Here is a 23,305-nt window from a genome sequence, read left to right as displayed (position 1 = left end):
CAAGTATCGGTGATTATCAATTAGGGAACCGAGTCAGTGGACTGAAATTGTATTGGCTATTGCAGCATATTGGATATAACAGCATTGGATTTGACAAGTTTGACTGTATATCTTTTCCCCAGCATTCTCAATGAGTGACTTTTTTGACATCCTTCATTCACAATACCAATATTTACAACAACAATGTTTTGAGCATTAACATACCTTCAAAGCAATGAAAACTAGTACATTACAAATGACATCTGCCACACACCATCACTGTATTCAATTGAGCCATTATCCTCATGTGTAAGTGCAATTGTACTCATATTTCTAATTCAGATGGTATGACCAATGATCATCCTACTTAAGTGCATCACCATGGCTACTAATAGTCTTTCTTTCTTCTTTTTGTGTTGCATGCAACTTGCATTGACTCATAATGAAGTAGAAGAAGAATTCGCATACATCCAGTCTTGACATCACCCTGACATCCAACGCAAGTTAGGAATGACAAGTAAACTTTGTCCAAGGCTTCGACAAAACTGATGCGCAAAATTTACTTGAAAGATACTCACATGGAATGCTCAAACAGTTGCGTTCAAGCCATTTGCTGGTGTTTCCAGCGCCCCACTCGCCATCCTCAACAATCTGTACCATTTGATACAGTGGTGGCGGAAGTGGTTACCGGCGCCTTAAAACACTGAAAACATTCTTGATCCTGTGGAAACAGGCCATTGAGCTTTCGACTCCAACCGACCTACCTCGCAGGATTAGTGTACATGGATGAAATAAATTGCTAAACAAACTTACACGAAGACATGGAATACCTGCACATTTAATCTATTTAACAGAAGACATACGTCTCAGAGAGGTCAAATCAATGCTCCTCACATGTTGACTCGAAGGAAGCTTTAAATGTGCACCCACAGTGGAGGAATACCAGCGAATCTTGGTACTAAGGATTCATATGGGTTGTTGGAAATTAGAGTACTTTCGAACCTAAAGGTGTTGTTGGGTAGCCGTTGCGTCTTGCAGATGTTGAAATGCGCCTACTCAACAAAGCTGAGGAGAAAGCCACTGACAATGCGTCTGACCAATGTATTAGGAATGTGGCGGCACAAACGACCATCCAAATAGGCAAGCCCACTAGATAATACAAAGTTGGTAGCGGCATGCCGCACGCGTGGCAACATCCCAACGTTCTCTTGTTGTGGTTGAGGCTCCTCTTTCTGGACAGGAACTATGGCTTTCTCCTCCGTTGTGGCTTTCTCCTCTTCCCCTCTCGGGAAATGGAAATACTTGGTTGCCTGCTTCCGCAAGCCCTGCACGGCGATGACCACTAAGAGCTGCTCGCAGAGTGCAATCATTGCAGGGCCCAGACGTCTCTCCTGGTTTTGCCATGTCCAGACCAACTTATCAGATCTCATGTTGTATAAAGTAATGAAATTAGTGAGAGACAATTGAAAATGGTTGAAAGCTCAGAAGTTTACGTTACGATCATAGTTTCACATGGAAGGGAATCTGGCTCACATTGTCGCCTTGAAGGCGCCGGGTTGGTCGTGCAGTGGCAAGGGAAGAGTCTCCAGCAAGAAGGCCTTCTGCTATTAGAAACTTCTTAACAGCGCTAAGTATCTCTTCCATGAGAGAAGTATTTGGTGGCAGATTCCTTAGCAGTACCTGCAATAGATTCCATGACAAAGCGAACAATCAGATTTGTGAATCTAATCTTCAAATTTCGACGACCACAAAGGGCCAATAATAGATTAAAAATATTTTTAATGTTTTCTAAAAAATGCGGGGGCTTAAAATGGCTAGAAGCTACCAGTGCATCTATCCAAGAATTGAGTGCACAGCTCTGAAAGACACTAACTCGAGTAGAACTAACAACAAATCGCTTGCTAAAGCTTCTAGAAAATTCAGTTCCAAAATTATGAAGGAACGAAATGTAAGAGATGATGAAAACTGCCTCGATGAAACACTTCACCTCAATGTTAATAAAAAGAGAAACGCCATCATACCTCTTCATCTAGTACTTTCACCTTCAAGTAGTCTTGCCTGAACATTGTATCCAGCATAGCCTGCAAGTAACCCTCGATATAAACCTGCACAATTTTTGTGAACAGTCCACATCGTTCTCAAATAGGATTTGTAGATACAATCGTTGATCTACAAACTTTTACGTTGATAAACCAGTAACTATCCTCTCTGCCTTCCTGGATCAGCGCTCCTGAGATATGCTACCACTTTCTACTCCACAGCCCGACTTTATACGCAAAACACACCCCCACATCTCCCCAACCAAACTTACACACGTGCACAAACGCGCACATAAAAATATAAATAATAACTCTAGAATCTTAGGAGGAAATAACTCACCTCGTCCATACCAACAGTGTGATCCAGTTTTATGCGCCTCGTAGCACCCCCCTGCGCAACAGCACTGCGAAGAACTGCAGGCCGCATAGCGACATTCAAGATGCCCCGTCTGAATCCGCTTAACTGCGATAACAGTTTTAGAATACATGCGAGTTAGTTCACAAGCGAATTATCACATCACAATTTTTTCTAGCGCCAGAGAATCAAAAAGAAAAATGAAATATGCGAAGGTCATATCCTAAATGACTTTAATTGGTCACTTGCTTCTTGCTCCAAACAATTTGAACTGGAAAAAGAAGCGTATGAAAGAAACCTATACAGCGGTAAAGCTGCAAATAGTTTAGAGTACAATATAACTTACAAAAAGAGTAATAAAAATCGGCTGAGAATCAAGTATAAAACATTACCAAACCATCCAAACCACTCGTTTCAGCCCCCTTGAGTACACTGTCTGAAATTTCAGTAACTACCGCAAAAAGAATGTTTGATCCGGCCGCTTTCACCTATCAAAATCCACCCAGAGTAGTTGCAAAGTCAACAGAGTACCAGCCGTTTATAATAGAAAGAGAAATTGATTTTGACTCTATACAGTTACACATAAATATATATATATATATATATATATATATAGTCACACACTCACACAATAAACACGTATCTTAATGCACTTACTCCATCACGTTTGCAAACCATTACATTCCAACAAACAAGAATCTAAAGCCATACCGTATGCTCAACGTCACCCAAAAGGCGGCTTGTTCCTCCTTGTCCTTTCTTTCGCAAGCCTTTGCTAAGAATATTAAACATTCCTAAAAATTGAAATGACACAGATAGTTCAAAGAGAAAGTTAAGAGATCGGTAAAAGCCATCACGATACGTGAGCCGTATTTGGTGTATGCAATCACCATGCCCAACGTAAGAAGATCGTAAACGTTAATACAAACACTAGCTGATAATGATGTGTACCTAGAGTGAGACCCTGCACGTCGACTGAGCCGTTGGATGGATCAAAGAATACGTCTAAACTTGAGGCAGCAGAATCATCAAACAATGAAGCAAAAGCTGGCGGTAATAGTGAGCTTCCTCTTGCAATATAGATAGCCCGCATTGCATACCTGCAAAATGCATGATAATTTCAATGCCTCACATATTGGATTGTTCTTATTCTCCCGCTTTCGTTGAAGCTGGAGTACATTCTAAATCATGTGTCAAATTCAATGGGAAAATATTACATAATGCTGGTGATTACCGTTGTATAAATTTATGATAAAGCAACGTTGCAATTATCCCCAATATTATACCGCATAATCGGGCTAACTGGACAGTAAGATATTTTACCAGGAATAATGTTGAGCACATTTCACAGCAAGCTGTGCGTATGTAAGCAGCGCATTGGATAAAAGCACTCCATTTAGTTCAACCTTAAAACCTCGGACAGAGGGTACCTGAAAAGCACTTGCAAAGACCGCAAAGGTTAGGTCCTAAAATTGAAACTTGAGCTCACCTATTTCTGTAAATACTGTAAATATACTGCGAGGGAAGACTGAAACTTGCACCGAAAATAAATAAATAAATAAATAAATAAAAGAAGAAGAAGAAGAAAAGAAAAGAAAAGAAAGAAAGGAAAAAGAAAAATCATAGTAAAGTATACTACACTGTAAATGGAATCATGATCAACAAAATAGACACCACAAATAGTGCACATTACCTTGATTACTGTGTGAAGTAGGCCTCGCAATGTTTCTTGTGCAGAGGTATAGTCTGTTCGAGGACTCCCTGGTGTGAAGCTTGCCAAAATCTGTCAGAGTACATCACCCCTCATGAGGACTCTGGATGGAAGATTCAAGTGATAGAATACACTAACCAAACAGAGATTGCAAACGTCGTGTGTCTTATTCCTCCATTATAGACATCAAAGGCAATACTGGATTCGTTGTAGATGAGAAAATAGTTTAATTTGTCATAGGAAAAGGCCCCAAAGAGAAGTCTACATAAAAAATACAAAGAAACAAAACTAAACACAATACACAAAAAATCCCTTAGTTCTACAACAACCGACTTACTTTAATGGGATGTATTTCGAAACGTTCATAATAAATGAGACGACTGGGTCCCGTCGACGGAGCAAGCGAAGTCCGGTAAAACGGCGCTAACTTCATCAAAGTGTCTTCGTCAATGTTGAGGTCTACAGCCTGCAACAACCAGTTATTATTTTGATACTTTAGGGAGCAAATAAAAGCCTTGTAGAACTGACACCTTTTTACAGTTGTCTAACAAAGAAAATTGCTTGCTATCCCCATGTCCTCCAAATATGTGTAGGATTTGGTTAATGTTCTACCCTCGTAAGGGAACAAATTCGTATTTAAGGACTTGACCTCAAACACAGCCATGAACATAAATCACTGCATAAAGGTATATTTATAAATTTCAGAATACCCGTCAAATAGTGTTCAGTCAATGAAATTGATGAGAACCTGCAAGAGAATGGATAAATAGTGAAGTTGGATTGGATTGGTTCCTCTGTGTGCAACCACACACGCCATATGCAACACCGTTTGGCCCTCCCTGTCGTCACCCTTTGGTCCATGAACTCGCAGCATGTGCTTAACCACTGATCCCTGCCACTTCACGTCCACATCCAAGCGCTGACGAGCCCAAAAGCATATCCATACAGCCATCAGTAAGACGAAAGATACTTTCTAGTCTTCTATATTTATTTTTATTTTATGTTTGCAGTTAAGTTTTTAGTTAGAAAGTAATTAAATAAGCTTTTCTTTCAAAAAGATTATTTAGAAAAATATAACACATCTAAGTAGTAGAGTCTATTCTTGTATCACAAAGAAAACAAACACAGATCTACAAGGCAGATTACTTTGATTTTCTACAGGGCATTGATCAAACCACTGCAACAGAATGCGTCCAGATAATGTCGATGTAAATAAATAAGGGGGTTAACCAAAGGCAATAAATAATTTTAGAGGATAATAGTTAAAGGGATCACGTCACCTCAACTTTCAGCTGGCACAAAGTGCACTCTTCAACTACTACTCCCTCGACGAAGAGATTTGTGATGCGGGCAGCAATAATTGGTGCATATAAGACACGCTTTTCAGTCGTTTGGTCTCCCGCTTCTGTCTCGTCCGCAGACGCATCGTTCCTCTGTCACCATCGCCAAGTAACTAATAGTTTAAGATTAATTCACATTAATGTACAGCATATTACGCTAAGGGTCAAGCTTAGACTTATTGAGGACTAAGGATCAACAAAAGGAACCTTGCCCTCGAACAAATCAATGAATATTCAAGACCAAGAATTTGACAGAACACAGAAATATCAATGCTGCAATTACCATGATCAGATTAAATACCGCAGATGACGACCTATGTTGGAAGGGACAAGTCGAAAGGGCTAGGAAGGTTTTCAAAAAAGGAACACAATAATATGAGGTCTTTCTCAGATGTCCGCCAGAACAAAGAAGCAGAACGATTGAACACACTCTGGAACATCTTCAAATTGAATGATGTGCTGATTTATTTTACCTGTTTAAGCGGTTCAACAATAGTGAAATAGAACAGTGGAACCTTCACTTCCACCTCCGTCTTCGGTCTTCGCATATTTGTCTGCCACCCAGACTGCTTATTTGCATCACTGTCTAGGCAGACTCGTAAAACTCGAGTAGGTCCATCAGCAGCAACTTCATAACCGACATTTAAAAATCCAGCACCTGTACTGCTGTCGCCTTCATACTCAGAGTCCTTTGAATCATCTAGGAATGGCAATTGAAATTCAAAGACCTTACTGCGCCTTGCAGCACCGAAGCGCTTCCACTCCCTAATTTTGTCCATATTGATGACATGACAGAGTTGAGTTCCTGTGCAAAACATTGTTTCAGAATTAATAGTAGATATGAGGTGTACATGTGAAGAAAAGTCCCGGCACTAAATGAACTCAAATTTCAGAATAAAATCTATCATAACATAGATCTTTGAAAATAAAACTGACTCAAGACACACACACACACACACACACATACACACACACGTTTATATATATATATATATATATATATATATATATTCACAGCTTTTTTGGCTGTGGAAGTTAGATTTGAAGAATTCCGCTAATATTTTTGTAATAAAATAATCAATCGCCAAAAGGAATGGAAAAATTGACTGAATATTTTAAAAAAAACCCAAAATGACGATTAAACGCTAATGTACTGTATTCTCCTTTCCTAAAACCTCCACTTCCACCCAACTGAGCAGATGTTTATGTTAGAAGTTTGCAGTTTACAACCATATGAATACTCTGAACAGATTTTCCATCAAAGTAGCAATTCAATGCACTGTGAAAACCGCATATAACAATATAGTACAAATGGCCAGCTTCAAGGCCCTTAAGATTCATTCTAGTTAATAAATATTAAGTAGGAATGTGCACATTCTAGGAATCGGACTTCAAGTCACCTTGTATCGTTACGACAAGCTTGTGCGGTAATGCCAAGTCGTCCCAAACATAACTGACTGAGGCTCCTGGCTCGAGCACCTCTTTCTGTGTTAAACCCTGTGAAGACGGACAAACAAGCAAAAATAAAATAAACTAAATATAAATGTGAATATGCTTTTATAAAAAATAAGCGCAAGACATCACGTATCCATCACTCTACGGTGCATATCCGAGTTGTGAAGAACGTCAAATATTATCGACTGATTAAAAAGGATAGTGCTGCTCTTCATCACCCCTAAGCCATGGAATCGAAACTAAAGTATTCCAAACATAACTTCTAGCAGCTGTGTTGAAGGCGGAGAACTCTAATTTTAAAAAATGAAGAAAAATGTAGAATATAATATTGGACTGCCACTAACTACTAAACAATCGATACAAGGTATAAAATGAATAGTTACCTTTTGACTGTAAGATAAAGCGCCCGAACGCAACGCATTCTCAATACGATACGGGATAGAATCGGCTGAATGCTTCCGGAAGCTCATTATAAGAGTTGGGCTGTCTTCCTGCACCTCTGCAAGTGCGAACAACATTCTGCCTTTCGCTTGCTTCGAGAAACCCGACTGTCCTTTTCGTCGAATTTTGATCCAGAAGGAACCCAGGGCAGCAGCACAAACAGATCCAGACCAGTCCCATTCAGAGTCTCGAAGTCTAAAACGCACTGAAAGTGGGGCTTGGAAGGGGTTCTGACCATCATCGTCTTTAGACTTTCCATCACTTTCATTTGATGAAACTCGGTAATGTAAAGCTGTTTTTTCGCCAGGATTAAGCACCATGACAGCGGAAGTATCGTTCTGAAGCAGGGTCGCATCACGTGTCATGCACACAATCGCAAAGAACATTTCAAACGTCAAAATAATCCAAGAAAGATAAAAAATTTAAGCCTGTAGATGACAGTATTCACAACTGGCCGACTAGCCGTCTTAATGTCGGCATATCAATTTTGTTGCGATTTCGTTGCACAGAAAAACTAACCTGAAATCCATCTTGACAGACGCAGATGACATCCTTTGATTTGTTTACGACAACGTAGCGAGGAGCAAGGTGAACGGTACTTGTCGGATTATTATCACCAACAGCGGGAAGCTGCAGCTCTACTCCCAACTGGACACGTTGATCGGCGTGTTCCTGACTTGAAACTTTGAGACTAATCTCTGTTGATCCCGCCAAATTGTAAAGATCCAGTATAGCAGGTTGAGCTTCTGGTAGGACTTGTTTAAACATCACTTTACTTGACCTGTGACAATCATTGAGAAGGATCTCGAAGTTAACTCATATCGTTGGATCTCAAATGGAATTTCAACCAATGAAGGCAATAAAATACAACTAACCTTTACTTGTAGATTCCAAAGGCAAGAAACGCTGCACAATGATTTCACTCATTTGAACACAGACTAACGCGTAAGATCCAAAAATAAGTATTTTTGTAATTAATTTAGTAAAGAACAACAAGAACAAGGAGCAGAATTTTTGAAAAGACACGCACTTATTGAACCAAGAAACTCTTGAACCAGGTTGAAGGGTAGATGCTGTTTCATCCGAAGGCCATTCCAAATTATCATCGTCAGATTTTCGACCCCTTCTCCTGAAAATATAAATGCAGATTTGAGCTAAATAAATTGCCATGCAATCCCTCCTACGGAAAAAGCTCATTGCATTTAGATCGAGAAAGGATCCCTAACTAGCAACTGAGCATATCATGAAACAATGAATATTGACAGTTAAACCAATCTAACAAAGAAGATTATTGAACTCCACAATGAGTGTAAATTTCGAGAGGCAGGCAGAAGTAACCAATCAAATCTAAAAGTCTTATTCATTCAAGAGAGTCTGATAATGCAGTCACAAAAAGCATAGCTTTTCATGTTCTTCAATACTCACCAAAGATAAGAGCTTTTCTGCTTTGGAGCACAGTAAAGAAGCGGAACGTGGCTGTCATTGTGAAATGCATACTTGGTGTAGAGTACCACCTAATATCAAAACATCAAATCATTAGATGATATTTCAAGTGAATAGTAATGAACAATACATAATCACCACTTAACAGTACCATGGGATCTAGACCATCGCATGCCATACATACATAGCACTGCCGATTTGTCCTCCTCAATTTTTTATATCAAACATGTAAATTGTTGTACTGCAGTAATAATGCACCGAAGTAGAGCATAAAGGATGAAACACGCCAAAAATACGAGACTCAGGAGATGAAAGATAAAAGACAAAAGACAAAAGCAGGAAAAGAAACATACAAGATTCGCCACAAGAGACATACCTCAAGGACACCATCATCACCTTGACGAACAATCATCTTTCCATAATGAGCACCATCACCAAAATCCACATCCAGCTCCATTTCACGCAACGAACCTCCTTCAATTGAGGCATCAGGTGATTTCATTTCTCGGCCAAATATTGGTATCTGCTTGCTTGTCAAACCTGATTTCTGGTGCTTAATGACCATTGACAAAACTCCAAGGTCTGCATACATTAGCGCCATCTTTCCTGCTGTGACAATGACTTCATTTTGGGGCTGCAGTTGACTGCCGGCTTTACCTCTAGCCATACCTGCAATTATAGACAATTTTCGTCAATAATACAGCGTCTAGATAGACGTCCCAGTGCAACTGTAAATAGTCATCTCCAAAGTCTAGGACTTTTATGGGTATGCTATACATACTACACTTTATTTCTTTCATCTTTCTGTTACAAATCCTTGGATCTGTACGCTGTTGTAACGTGCAAAGCTGGTTTGGATTCAACATGACTAAGTACAATATCTTCACACAAGCTTCTTATTCCTGAACGAAAAAAGTTTCAACCACGAATAATGGAAAAGATTCAGAAGCTACACTATTCCTATCCTAGCCCTCATTGATATCAACTGCCTTTTCAAGAACTTGATGCAGATACAGCATTCCTAGCACTTTTTGCAGCTTGAATCATTATAACAACAATAAAATGTCTTGATGTAAGAGCTACCTGGAGCCAGAGCAAATAGCTTGGCGCTGACGTTTGATGTGAAAAGATTAAAAATTCGAATAGTAGGGAGTAGAAGAAGTTCTTGCTGCTCCTGCAATGCTATAATAGGCGGCTTGCCGTCTACTAAATCTTTGTCAAGCCTCTTCACTGGAACCTGTCTCCTTGATGTTCTGATCAGAAAATAAAGTCCCTGGCCATCTTTTTCTGGTCGTACTGCTGGGCAAAATACTATCACCAAAAAAAACACAGAAAACGTAATGAGAACCTACGATAACACGACAAATGGAAAAGGATCGCTGCAATCTTTGATAAATTCGGGCTCACGTCGTTCCCAGAACTCGATCAGAGCGATGCTTGTAATTTTCTACTAGTAAATCAGGATGGCCTCATAAAAACTAAGTAACCAACAATTTGTTGACAATATGTAATAATTTACACTTCATTGTAGTTGCTGATATAGAAAGTTCTAACTATGGTTGCATACAACTAGATTTTTGACAACCCAACAAGCTCCAGCAAGTGAGACAAAGAGAGACCAACCTGTTCCAAAAGCAACATCGGAATTTCGATCACCAAACTTCTTTTTGAAATTGTACTGAAACTTCTCAAACAAATTTGAAACTCGTACGGCCTTAGCTCCCTTCACGTCATCTGACCATTCATAAGCACTGGGAGATTCCTCTTCTTTTTCATCTTCAGCCGGAGCTGAGCCACTCGCAGGCCTAATGGAAAGAAGGAAATTTCCTTCACAACAGAGAGACATTTGAAGTAATTAATACAAGCATATCAAATAGAGCAGATTTCAATGAAGATGATGATTTAAGATGACAAATAATTAAGACAAGGCAATGTGGTCTAAGATCTTAAGCCATAAGTATTGCAACCATAAACTTATTATTCGTTCCAACTTACCAACGTTGAAAGAGGTCAAAGCTTTTCTTAGTTCTCCTTCAAGTTTTAGAGCATCAAAAGAGCCCATGCAATCATCAATTGTGTCACCATCCTCAAGTAGAACAATAGCTCCACTTCCTTCCTGTTTAGGTCGTCGGCATTGAAGTTCTAGAAATTTCCCAGTAGCATTACGTATCCGAACCATTGGAGAAACTGTCACGGATACTCCACCCTACAAGTTTACACACTTCAGAGGTTGGTCCTAGCACTCGTCCACAAGACGAGCAAGATGATATGCGAGATTAATCTGCATTATTTAAATGGTCCAACAATACTAACAGGAATAATCTCGTCATCCTGCAAGGTTGCCGATCCGTTACGCTTCTACTAATAAATGACACATTGACACGAAAAATGGCATCCACAACAGTTTCAGTTTGCACTGAAACTAGAAGAAAAGCATCCGTTGGTGTACTTACCTGACTCTGGCGCATGACATCAACAACCAAGATGGGCCCCGGGGCAAGATTCTTCCGGTCTGCAAAAAGAAGAAAGAAGGTGATTAAATACCCCCAAGTTTCCAAACCAAAATCATCTTCTTAGAAATTACTAGTAGGAGTTGTACCTTCACCAAACTGCAAACGAGTTCTCATTGCTTTTACACCAGGCTCAGTCAAAGACACTTGAACAACCGAAGACTGCCCACCGCCCTGCTTTTGCAAATAGAAATTAACTGTTGATGCCACCTCAGCTGATGATAAGTCCCGCCGTGAAGTAGTGTGCCTGCGTAAAAAGACAAAAATCATGGGTCATTAACTCTCCAACAAGACAGGTCAACAATGGGCTCAAATGAAAATAACTTTGTGTTTGCAATTGAACGATGCAATGGTTATCACTATAATGTAGTAATAAAACCAGATAGCCATTGAAAGAAATTACTATCTTTAAAAATCAACATCCGAAAGGCTTAAACAGTTGATGTATCTCAAAAGTAATCTCCCTTTTCGATACGAAAAAATTTGGCCATTATGTACCTGATGAGAAATGCATCTGCCTCCCAAGACTCAACTACCTCCTCTCGCCTTCCGTTCCCGTGATCAAAGCGGCATACCAGATCTAAACCTGTCTGGTTCTCTATCTACACAGATGAATAAATCTTAATCAGCTTGGGTTTATCATTTAAAAGGCTTGCAAATCTTTAGAATGTTAAACAAACCAACATTGATAAAAATATATGTTGAACCCGGGCTCTTTCCGATGTCCACACATGTTATATGCAGTGTGGAGAGACCTGGAAACAAAGAAAAGGATTCCATGAATCAAGGATAGGATACCTGGCAACGATTTGCTAATACTGGAGAATGTCTTAAGGTGTAAGGCCCAGCAAGATCAAGAGCTCCAATGAGAAAAAGCAACGTATCCAGCGACAACTCGCTTATGATAATGTCAACCTGTACAATACAGGAAACAAACTTGTTACTAGAACACAGATTAATTTACTTTTAACAATGCATCACGTGTAGAATACAGATGAGGATAGTTTTTATATTGTTTGATTGAAGGAGAGCCAAAACAAGATCCTTTGATTTGAAAGCACTGATTCCTCGTTCTGTAATATTTGACCACAGATATTGATAGTATCCACTTGTTCTGCTTACAAACGAAGGAGTCGGTTCTGGATTTGTCAAAATCTGTAGCCAAATGTGCAGTTGCATTTACTTCATCTCTTGACCACCACCTACACTACCATTGCAGTTCACATTCCTTTTCACAGTAGAGCCAATATCTTATTGTAAATTCGAAATGATGAAGGTTATTTCACAGGCATTAGCCAAAGCTATTCAGTCACTGAGAAGTGAATGATCAAAATAGAAACGAGAAAGATATATGTCGCAACGTGAACAACCACGAACCTTTCGCAGTCTACAGAATAAAGAAGTAGGAGTCTTTCTGCTTACGACACCTGCAGTCTCCATCTCATTCCGCGCGCGATGTAGTAATTCTATTCCAATAGGGTTGATTACCGCTACCCTGCAAGAAATTGATTCATGAAACAAATTAACACTTGAGAAAATTTCTCTCCAGAAACTTTCCAATAACAATACAAAAAGTTCTATCTTTACCTCCTTTACAGCAATCTTATGAGAACAGAAAGGAGGACCTCCATATTTCAGTCACGTCGAACTCAACTCGGCCTAAGCTAGTGAAGGAGCTGTGGCAAGGTTATAGACGTTTGTGGCAGCTACCGAATACTACATGACAAGTGCTTATCGTGACACGTGTATACAAGATATATGAATACACTGTACCAGCAGCAATTTTGAGCTTGGAAATAATCGAAAGAAATGCTGCACCCGAACAGTACCCTTGTCTTCCCAGATCCCATCTGCAACACCACCCCTATGTCCTGCATACAAAGTCTAACCAGAGGAAGCAGGTGCATGCCTCCAGAGGCTTCGTGCAACAGCGTGAAGGTAAAATCATTTACGTTACATGTCACATCAGGAATCACCGTTGCAGCTATAGCAATGTCGTTGAGTTGTTTATCACTGTCGACCTCATGACCATGGTCTACCTCATCTTTATCCCCATGCTCTAAAGACACAAGCTTCACAGCTTCAGGATCCTCTTTTTCCCGTGCAAGTATCCGCAACTTGAATGAACTACCTGGCCGCTTAACCAACATTGGTGAACCTTCAACGAGTGATAAGCCACATTTACTTTTTCGATTCACCAAGTGAAAAGCACGACGTCTGATCTGAAATCCGAGCTCTTCATTCCCTTCAGATTTCTCATCAGTTACTTCAATGCACTCCCAAAGCTCCAAAGATTTGTCGGGGGTGGTGGCAACCTCCGCCAACCCAGAGCCTGGGAGAAAATGGACCCGATAAGGCTCGCCATTGCTGTCGGCGGCATGAAGAGACAACAAGGAGAACCACTTGGTCTTCTCATTCTTATTCTTCTGGTACTTCACCTGCATTTAATACTTAGATAACTCTATAACCATTGACCAATAGGATCGAATATTTGCAGTTTGTCATCTAATAAGACGACCACCACAGACAACGCAGAAAGTACAAAAACTATTGCTTCATTCAAAGTCAAGGCACAAATACCTTAACTATTTGAATTCACTGAGGATGCAAAAAATTTAACCAGTGACAAGATTGAGTACCTTAAAGAGGGCCTTGTCCCCAACAAGGGAGTAATGCAAGACACCCGTAAGTCGAAAAGTGCCAGTTTTTGTGTCTTTCTCCTCCACAGCCAAATAATAGTGCTCATTCATATCCTTGATAGCTATAACAGCACCTGCAGGATGAACCAGAAGTCGGTGAACAATGAGGCATTTCAATGTGCACGATAATAGCCATAAAATGTGCGCTTTTTAAGCATCAAAATAGATCTCAGAACAATAACAAAGGTTAATAATAATGGTCAACAGGACAAGCATCTCCTCCATCAGCACGAAAGCAAATTCTGTCATGATCAAAACCTTGACCTTGCTAAGATATTGATTACAATTCTTGTAAGATTAACTAGCAAATATGTATTACGAACATCCTGAAATTGGAAGAAAGTCGGTGAGCTCACTTACCATCTGGAAGATAAGACTCCGTGTTAGATGCTTCTTCTTCAAGTTCTCCAACTTGACTCTTCGTAAATTCATAATCTGGCTCTGACAAATTGGAAGTGCTGGAAGAGCTTGAGAGTCCAGATAACGGTGCTGTGACATTTAACAATAGCTGTGTGCGGTGCAGGAGTAACACCGGTTAGTATAGAAACTCAATGAACAGTTAGAACAATAATGATGACTGAAGAGAAAAATAAGGTTACAAGAAAATCACAAGCATTAAAAGCGAAAGCCGATGCACTGTAAACTACAGTTCCACAACTGAAGGACGATAAATGACAAAACTACCCCAACATGTACAATTAGAGATGCTAAACTGCATACAATAGGCCCAATCAATGAGGACGTCGATGAAAGATCAAATATAGTACCTGAACTTCTGATGTGGTTATTGCAAAATCAAGACCTACCACAGAGCAACTTCCTTTCCACGAATTCCTCCATTTCCAAAAATCCGGATGGTTATCAGCTGGAACCTTCTCCATAAAAGCCGTAATCGACAATCGCTCCAGAATATACGAATGAGATTCATCAAAAGGTTTCCAAGCACCATTATCCACCACAGGCTGCTCGTTCAAGTCATATTCATCGTTGCCATCTTCCGACATACCAGATGAAGATGGTGTCAATGAATAACTGCTAGGTTGAGATCTATGAGAACTCTGACCAAGTCCACCATTACCGGTACTCGCTCCACTAAAATTGTATCGAAATTGCGGAGTTCGGGTGCTTCTGCTGCTAATGCGACCAAATGTACGACCTTGGAGACCAAAGATAGAGGCACGCGAAATAGCCGCTGAAATTTGTAATACACTCCCATGCTTGAATTTAGCTTCAGCTTTAGTATCCACCTCCATGATGAATCCCTCGACCGGAGCTGCAAAGAAAATCCCGGCATGTCAACTCAAGCATGTATCATGCGATATTACATCCAGAAGTGAGGAGCTTCGGCAGGATTATCATGAGTTCAACTACTGAGAACAGGCAACTAATCAGTAGTCTATAAATCGACACCAGGAAAGGCACTTCTGAATCCAAAAGATTTAACAGATGAAACAAGGTAAGAGCAGAAGTATACACACTTACCCATAATAGACGTTCCACGCTGCACAAGGACAAGGGATAAACCAACAAGATCTGCACTTAAGTTGCCGTCAAAACCTTTCTTTGGCACCACTTCTGGCATAAGTTCGGTTGCAACTTGCATTCGCCGAGGAGCCGAAACCAGTCGCCGCATCTGTGCAGGTTTCTTTGTCGTGGCCCAAGGTGGGAGCGACACTGACCGTCCAGTAGTCTTTAGACTAGAACTTGGACCGTCTACATTATAAGACTTCTGCAGGGCAGATACCTCAGGAAATTCACGAATATTGGAACGAGATGAACTTGCTGGTCCACTCAGCAATGCAATGTGAGCATTAACATATTCAAAAAGGCTGTGCAAAGCACTTGTTTGAATTATAACCAATCCTCCCTGCTCATTGTAACCATTTTTCATGAACGGCAAAAACAAAACTGGTCAGATAAAGATGAATCAGGCCCACGAGAAGATAGCATCATTATTTAAATATCATGGCTACTTAACCAGATGTTCACTAACAGTAAACCAGTGTCTATTGTAGATACACTAGATGTAGTTCACTAAAATCTACTGATTAAAATGAGACTTGACTTATCCATGAGTGTTGATAGATACTTCTAGACACATCCAAACAAAGTACTTCCGAAGAAATTGGGTGCAACACAGCCACTAATCTTTAGGTGAAGCACACGCCCCATGAACCTCGTTGAGAATATCGAAGATAAATAACCATGATTTAAGGCGTAGAAACTTGCCTCAACATCCAGAGTGAAATTTCTGGAATCTTTGCCAAGCTTAAGCTTAATGTGGAGTGTACTACTTCCAGTCACGAGTAGCACGATCTTATCACCGAGAGCTTCCCTCAAATCATCAGTAACAGTAACACTTCCAACGTCCACGCTCACAACTATCCAATGAAGCTCATCACCTCGACTATTCCCTAAGAAACCAAATGGCCTTGTCAGATAGCCTGTACAATAATAATCATTGCCAAACAAGGAGCATCTAGAATGTAATGAAACATCCACTTAAACGGTATCAAAATAAATAAATAAATAAACTGAAAAAGAATATCCAGTTAGTAGGAACACTCAAAAAACTGAAATCAGAGGCTATAGGTTGCTTCACATCTAACCTGACGATTCAATATCTGTATCCTCGTTATTGTGAATTGATCCGTTCATGCTGCGCACTTCGTGTTCATATTCTTGCTGGTGAGAGGCAGAATCCTTTCCACTAGAGTCAGCCATCGCATTAGCGGGTGCTAATGAAGTACCCTACAATCATGGAATGATTGATCAAATTGATGCATACATAACACAAACAGCATCTCCTACTCAAATGAAAAGTGCCGACAAATGCCGGAATGGCACAATTGAGCACTTGTAGACAAGTGCACCTTCATCCATGCTTTCTGGCTCGAACTGTTAAACAAAAAATAATATTTAGCACATGTAAAAGACACGAGCATACACACACACTCATACGGTTACGTATATATTCCGGCAATAATATGTCATTCACAACCATATTCAAGCGGGTATTGTGTAATACTAACCGAATGGGTTTTTGAATCAGCGAGAGTCCGATACAAACTGGATTGTCTATTCACTTGTCCAAGGAGTTTTGGTCCAGAGATCACAATTTTTGAACAATCCAAGGCAAATCCAGTTTCGGATATCTGGAACAACGTCATGACATCAAGTACAGTACCATCTAGAAGGCTCTTGTACAACGACTGCTGTTGATCAGCCTTTTGAAGTTGGCTTTTAACAACACCCATGTGTGCTCCATTTAATTGGAAAGAAACCTGGGTTGCGTAGCCGTCACCCACAGACATATCAAGTGAAATTGGAAGAGTTGCGAAGTAACAATATCTCCCTTGGCCTGGAAAACGAGTTTTGTCTCCACCCCGGCCATCACCATGAATACGTGTTTGTCTCCCATGTGAAGAGCTCACACGACCGTAAGTAGCATTTTGTCCGGTAGTGCCACCATTTATCCTACGATCCCCTAACACAATCTGAATAGCTTCTAGCTGGAGATTGAGAAATAAAACAAATAATATCTTTGCGGGCGCTTCTGAATTGACTTCTGGATCGGATGTTTGTCTGATTGGGTGTTGTTCACTTGCAGTATTTCTTAAAAAATCCGCTGAGGATGTATTGTCAATGCCAGGTTGCTTCTCGTCCAATTCGCTAGGTGATCCAAATCCTTCCAGAAGAGCATTACCGAAGTCAATAATCTGCTTAGCATTACAACACATCGAATGATTTCAAGGGATATTAGTTCATGTGAGATTGAATCCATAACCTGTATTTTGAAGTTCATTGTCACAAAAGCAACACTGAGGACTATAAAATAGTACTATGTAGACAATCCCTTCACAAAGCTACAACATTGAAATATAAGTAATGTCTACACTTCACGAGCATGTCAATGATTATAAGAAAGAAAGTACCTCTTGGAATATTGTCATCTCCTCTAGGTACAAGTGAAGGGCAAACGGTGCCAACCTTCCTTCGAGTGAAACGGCAGCAGACTTAATGACCCCCTTCTGTGAGTACAAATTATCTCTACACATCCGTAACCATTATAATGAGCACAGATTAACGAAGCAAAAGCTTCCTAAACTTTGGGGTATGAATATGAAGTATTTTTGTTCACATTCTTCACAAAATACTACTATCCAACCTATGAAAGCATGTGAAACAAATTTACACGAGAACCAACCCGTGCCAGCTTAACAACAAGTATTATCTAATAAGATGTGGCAGAAAGCCACTTCAAATGAGACTACATAAACAATGTAACAGAATATTAGAGTAATATACTTTCAGAACAAAGTATTATAGATGAATAAAGTGTGGATATAAATTAAGAACCTGCAAAATGATGACTGCATGCGACAAGAAATAGGTCCCAGAACCGGCACAGTCGTTTTCCTGTTGCGATCCGTCCGAAGCATCACACCCGCATCCTCAAAAGCGAAGTAAAGGTTGTTGCCGACTTGCTCTTCTTCTGACCCTAGCGTTTCTGCTGGAAAATCTGGTGTAGGGGGTCTTCTCAGCCATAATTTCTCATCCACACACTCATCCCACCATCCTAAAGGTGCAGCGTCTTTCACGGGTACTCTAGCCTCAAGTTTCGATAGAGCTTCCTTCGAACTTGCAGGCCATGTCATTAGCTGTAAGGACCCAATCTCAACGACAAGAGATGAACCTCGACTAGAATGTGCAATCCCGTCAGCATCTGCTACCTTTGCTTGCTGATCATCCTCAAACTGGCCCATTGTTGCTGCAAATGTAAACTTGGAACTTTCAACAACCATATAAATTTCAACGTGGCTCTTGGGAACGGCAAGCTCAACATAATGTCTGCAAAGATTGATGTAATTCAGCATTATTTCTTCATAAGATATCTCAGATTCTTTTGAATCGGCAACAGCCACCTTGTCAGGCTCCACATTGTGGCTCGAGGTCTTCGCATTGGATAGTTGATCCAAAAGTGGCCTGATCCGATAGCTTGTAGTGCTGTCGCTGTAGACATTTAAGCAACCCATGCTCAACGCACAAGTCATCAATCCACCTAATCCTTTCTCACGTTCGTTGCCAACATCAGCTGTACCAAACTCTGCAATCAGAAATGCCCTAGACACATCTCCGGTGAAGGAGGGGCTAACCAAATCACTTCCGTCCACTTCGAAATTCTCTGGGCACTTCCATACATGCTGACTCCAAGCTTTAGCGACACATTCCTGCCAATTGAAATGTCTCGTACGAGCTGTAGCCGTCTGAGGCACATCTCCAATGTCCTGAAAACCGTTGCACCTGTCGTTCCCCTTGATCCTACCTTTATACGGCGTACTTGTGAGTAGGTGCAAGGTATCTGACCTCTTCTTTTTCCATCTACCGTGCCGCAATGTAACCATATCCTCATGCAGTGACTGAGAAGCGACTACAGAGATAAGATCCACTTGCCAATGTCCAACTCCAAATCTACCCCCACTTCCAATGTGATCTAGACCATACTCAAGGGAAACCCTTTCCAGAATCATATGTACACCTGGCTTAAGTACTCCTCTTGTATCTAAACTTTCTACGGATTCACTCCACTCTCCAGCAGTCTGATCTGTTTTATCCATGATATCATCATCTGCTGTACAAACTAATGTGAACAATCCCCTACTGAAGTAAACTTCAAAAGTAGGTCCACGATTTTCAACAACTTGAAAAAGCGAACTTTCAGAATTGTACTCCGAAGAGAGAGTCGCCATTTTCTTTTCTTTCTCATCTTTCCGTTCTGAATTGTTCCGATCCAATCCTGGTAACTCAGATTCGCCACGCATAGGCAGCCGTTGTGCACCAACAGTTAACTGCCAAGCTTCTTTCACAAGTGCTAGTGAAGATAGAAGAAAGAAAAAGATGACGAACAGTAAATGGCTCCAAAAACCGATAAATTCAGATAAACTGTGCACCCACAGCTGCCACGCTAGTACAGGGAACAAACGATGGGCAGGTACGCGGATAATCCCCAACTCAGAATCCTTACCATTACCTTCCTGATGCATTCTCTCTGTAGCTGCATCACTTTTAACTCCATCACTAGGCTCATCAATGTCCTCCAACATATTTGATTTAGTGTACATATGTGATCGAAAATCGTAGTTTGACGGCCCATTTCTTGTTGATTGGATTAGGCTTCTTCTGGTTTTCAACAATGTCAACTCTAGAGCCTTGTCGGTTTCTCGTACCCCAGCACCATTTGCTTGGGCAGCAAGTATCAAAAGCACATCAAGTTCTCTAGCGTCCAATCCAACAAGGACTTCAGGAACCTCAACAACCACACCTAAATATTCTATTCCTCTTAATCTTAGAGCCAAAGAGACAACTTCAAATAGCAGTATTTGATCCCTCTTGTCACAGACGTAACTATTCAGTGAATTTCTCCCGTACTCATTTCTTTTACTGATACTAGAGTTCCTATGACGCTTTCCAAAACTTTCATAGCTTCCTGAGAGGGCAAATCTGCTGTTTGTGACGATTTCAAGATTCAGCGCCAGGCCTCGGAAAATGCACATTTTTTTCACTGAACCAACCCTTCGCTCAAACCGATTACGCACAGCTTCCTTGAAAGCTTGAAACAACCCCTCTGCGGGTTTGGCATCATCGGCAGAACCTTCTTGCACAGTGAATGACTCCAAGGATGCCGAGCAAACATAACTTGAAGGTTTCAGGGTTTGAGAAACAAATTTAACAGAGCAGTTGTGCAGTTCAACTCTGAGGGAGGACAGAAAAAAATTCGCCAATGAGTTTATAAAAAAACTAGTCACGGTAGATTCTTTACCCTGCTTCGCGTCGGCTTCAGTTTTTTTGTAACCCTGTTCCCACCATTTAAATAACCATAAAGCTGTTAGAATAAATGGACTATACAAAGAATTACTGCACACACACCTATATGTCTGTCTAGGTCTGTGTATGCATGTGTGTGTGTGTGTGTATATATATATATATATGTATAGTGAGAGAGAGAGAGAGAGAGAGAGAGAGAGAGAGGTCATGGCATATATTACTCCACCAGTGGGATCTCCTAGTTTATTTGTTGTGGTGGCACAGTATGACCTACATGATCACCATATTCATGGACCATCACAACCATTAAAGAAATTAGGGAGAAGTAAAATCTACCTCTCGAGCCAGTTCAGTTTTCTGATCTACAGTGCCTGAATCTGCACGAGGTTCGCTTGCAAGCCTGAAAGTACACCAAAAAAGAAGATAATAAGACTTCACAATATTCGCAGGTTCGGAAGCTTAAATTCTATAACATGAGTAGGATGTTGCGTTCCTGTTGTTTGGTGCAAACTACATGACTAGTGTATTCAGCTACTTAATACAACCCGAAACCGAACGTACTGCATTGCAGATACAATTCTGCGCTGCTAACGTATTAATGGGCACTAAGATAAATTTCGAATTTCAAAACACTGTTCACAGATTTAATTATAGCATTTGCAATGTTTCCAAATGAAATACATCCTAGCGTGGATATCGCGAAATTTTTAGTCCACTTAAAAGCTTTCATTGTTTCACATAAACAGGGAAGTAGAGAAAAAGACATAAACCTGGGTTTGACCACAATATGTATACCACGGACAATGACTGTCCACATAGGAAAACTCAGAAGAGACAACTTGAGATCCGCCTCTTCTATAACGACCTCGTGAACAAGCAAGGAAGTCGTCGACATTGCTGCTTCATTAAGAGCAGCAACATCAAGACTGACATCGCGAAGTCGCACGCGCAGTTGGCTGGTGGAAGGAGTAATCTTGAGACTCGCATCTTGCCCGTGTGCAAGAAATGGTTTCAGTCTCTTGACCACCTCATGCTCAAGTCTACTGAGCAAACCCATGGTGGCCCAACCTCACTTTAAATAAGACCTCGTCTTCATCTCCTGCAGAGTCATGGTATTCCGTACATAGACGGCATGCTATCAGGTGAAACGACGCCCTTGTTAAAGTTACAAGCGAGACTCGCCACTTTTATCAGCCCACCTGCTACTCCAATTCAGAGCATCAAAGTCTCCGAATGTAAAACCCCGAAATAACCACCATCACCTAACACACTGTCCCTGCGACATTAAACCCACGACAGGGTTCCACCAATCCAATACTCATCCAAGAGCTTCTCCATCGCAATTCTGAAGCACATCAATTCGAAAAAGAATCATCACCATTCAACCAACGGCACTAGAGCCAATTCGTAAAAATGCAGGACAGAAAGAGATCGCCAGCAGGCCAATATAGCTTTCAATTCCACCGTTTCCGTTCCGTGAAACTCTAAACCTACCCGAGACTCCAAAAACCGAAACAGAACAAACACTACGCAAATCACAACTATTCTTCATAAGAATCCTCCTCAATCTATCTAATTGTACACTCATCAACCCATCCAAAACACCAATTCTCTTCTCACTGCCACGCTCTCCACTGTTTGAGCAATTAACACCGTAGCAGCACTTAAAACAGTGCACAGAAACTCTGAAAATCCACAACAATAACAACAACAACAACAACAACAACAAAACCCCCGAGTCCACCCCAAAGCCTACCAACACCACAATTCTACCTCTCGAAAAAACACCGCAATTGAACTCAAACTCCACCAATTCCACCGCTAAAAGAATTCCCCAATCCACAACACACACGCACACAAATTGAATGAATCGCTGTCAGTTGTTCTCACGCCCGTCACCATGGCGACTCCACGAAAGAAACCTCGAGAGAACTAACTACCTTGGAAATGACGCAACCAGAACTCTCCAGCTTGTTCGAGAACTAATGATAGGTGACCGACACAATGATTAACAAAGCAAAGCGAGGAAGTTAGCAAGGTTGAATGAGAAAAGCAGCGCGAAAGAAAAAAGTCGAGAGACGAAGGGAAAGGGGCGAAGAAGTGGCCAAATGGAGGGGAATGGGACGGGGAGAGCGCAGCAGAGTAGTGAGTTAGTGAGTAAGTGACTGTGCAGCTCTCCTGTGCCTGCCTCTCTCCGCCTCTGGATTGTGGGACACCTGTCGGGCCCCCCCCCACCGAAGCAGGATGACTCTCTGGATTCCGGATGGACAGACACAAGATAGAATCTGGATGGATGGATGGGTGGTTGTCCGACGGCGCTCTTTCATGGATAGATGGATGGATGAGCGGGTGGATGAGTGGATGGATGAGCAGGTGGATGAGTGGGTGGATGAGCGGGTGGATGAGTGGATGGATGGGATTTACTTCTGTTGTTTATGGATGGACAAATGGATGCCTGTGGAACTAACTACGAATGGGGTAAGTAGTTAATGATTGGGCTCTATGGTT

The 23,305-nt window shown here is 41.0% G+C and overlaps 1 protein-coding gene across 2 annotated transcripts; it reads right to left on the bottom strand.

Moving 5' to 3' along the window:
- Positions 1-243: 243 nt before the first annotated feature.
- Positions 244-22,905, bottom strand: LOC112285872 (uncharacterized). Of its 2 annotated transcripts, XR_016504461.1 has the most exons (41): positions 22,738-22,905; positions 21,568-22,142; positions 21,134-21,197; positions 18,332-20,826; positions 17,908-18,022; positions 17,005-17,691; positions 16,582-16,723; positions 16,198-16,386; positions 15,455-15,835; positions 14,740-15,245; positions 14,333-14,480; positions 13,913-14,046; positions 13,047-13,711; positions 12,651-12,768; positions 12,072-12,188; positions 11,772-11,875; positions 11,363-11,520; positions 11,217-11,275; positions 10,759-10,969; positions 10,387-10,590; positions 9,847-10,074; positions 9,140-9,432; positions 8,746-8,834; positions 8,351-8,449; positions 7,840-8,101; positions 7,263-7,658; positions 6,825-6,921; positions 5,898-6,229; positions 5,365-5,517; positions 4,833-5,003; positions 4,422-4,550; positions 4,067-4,156; positions 3,697-3,803; positions 3,325-3,473; positions 3,085-3,167; positions 2,766-2,861; positions 2,359-2,481; positions 2,001-2,084; positions 1,513-1,659; positions 558-1,370; positions 244-466 (listed from the first exon to the last, which is right to left on the bottom strand). XR_016504461.1 is itself a non-coding variant. In XM_073535667.2 (40 exons), the coding sequence occupies exons 2-40, from the start codon at positions 21,852-21,854 to the stop codon at positions 1,032-1,034; spliced, it is 10,251 nt and encodes a 3,416-aa protein (XP_073391768.1). In that variant the 5' UTR covers positions 21,855-22,142; positions 22,738-22,905; the 3' UTR covers positions 515-1,031. The 2 variants fall into 2 exon arrangements, 1 of the variants encoding a protein (XP_073391768.1); XM_073535667.2 differs by lacking the exon at positions 244-466 and having other exon boundaries at positions 515-1,370.
- Between the last annotated feature and the right edge of the window lie 400 nt (positions 22,906-23,305).

The sequence above is a fragment of the Physcomitrium patens genome, chromosome 8 (assembly GCF_059467195.1).
Source record: "Physcomitrium patens ecotype Gransden chromosome 8, ASM5946719v1, whole genome shotgun sequence".
In the NCBI taxonomy this organism is placed as follows: Eukaryota; Viridiplantae; Streptophyta; class Bryopsida; order Funariales; family Funariaceae; genus Physcomitrium; species Physcomitrium patens.
This window is presented reverse-complemented; position numbering and strand designations above follow the sequence as displayed.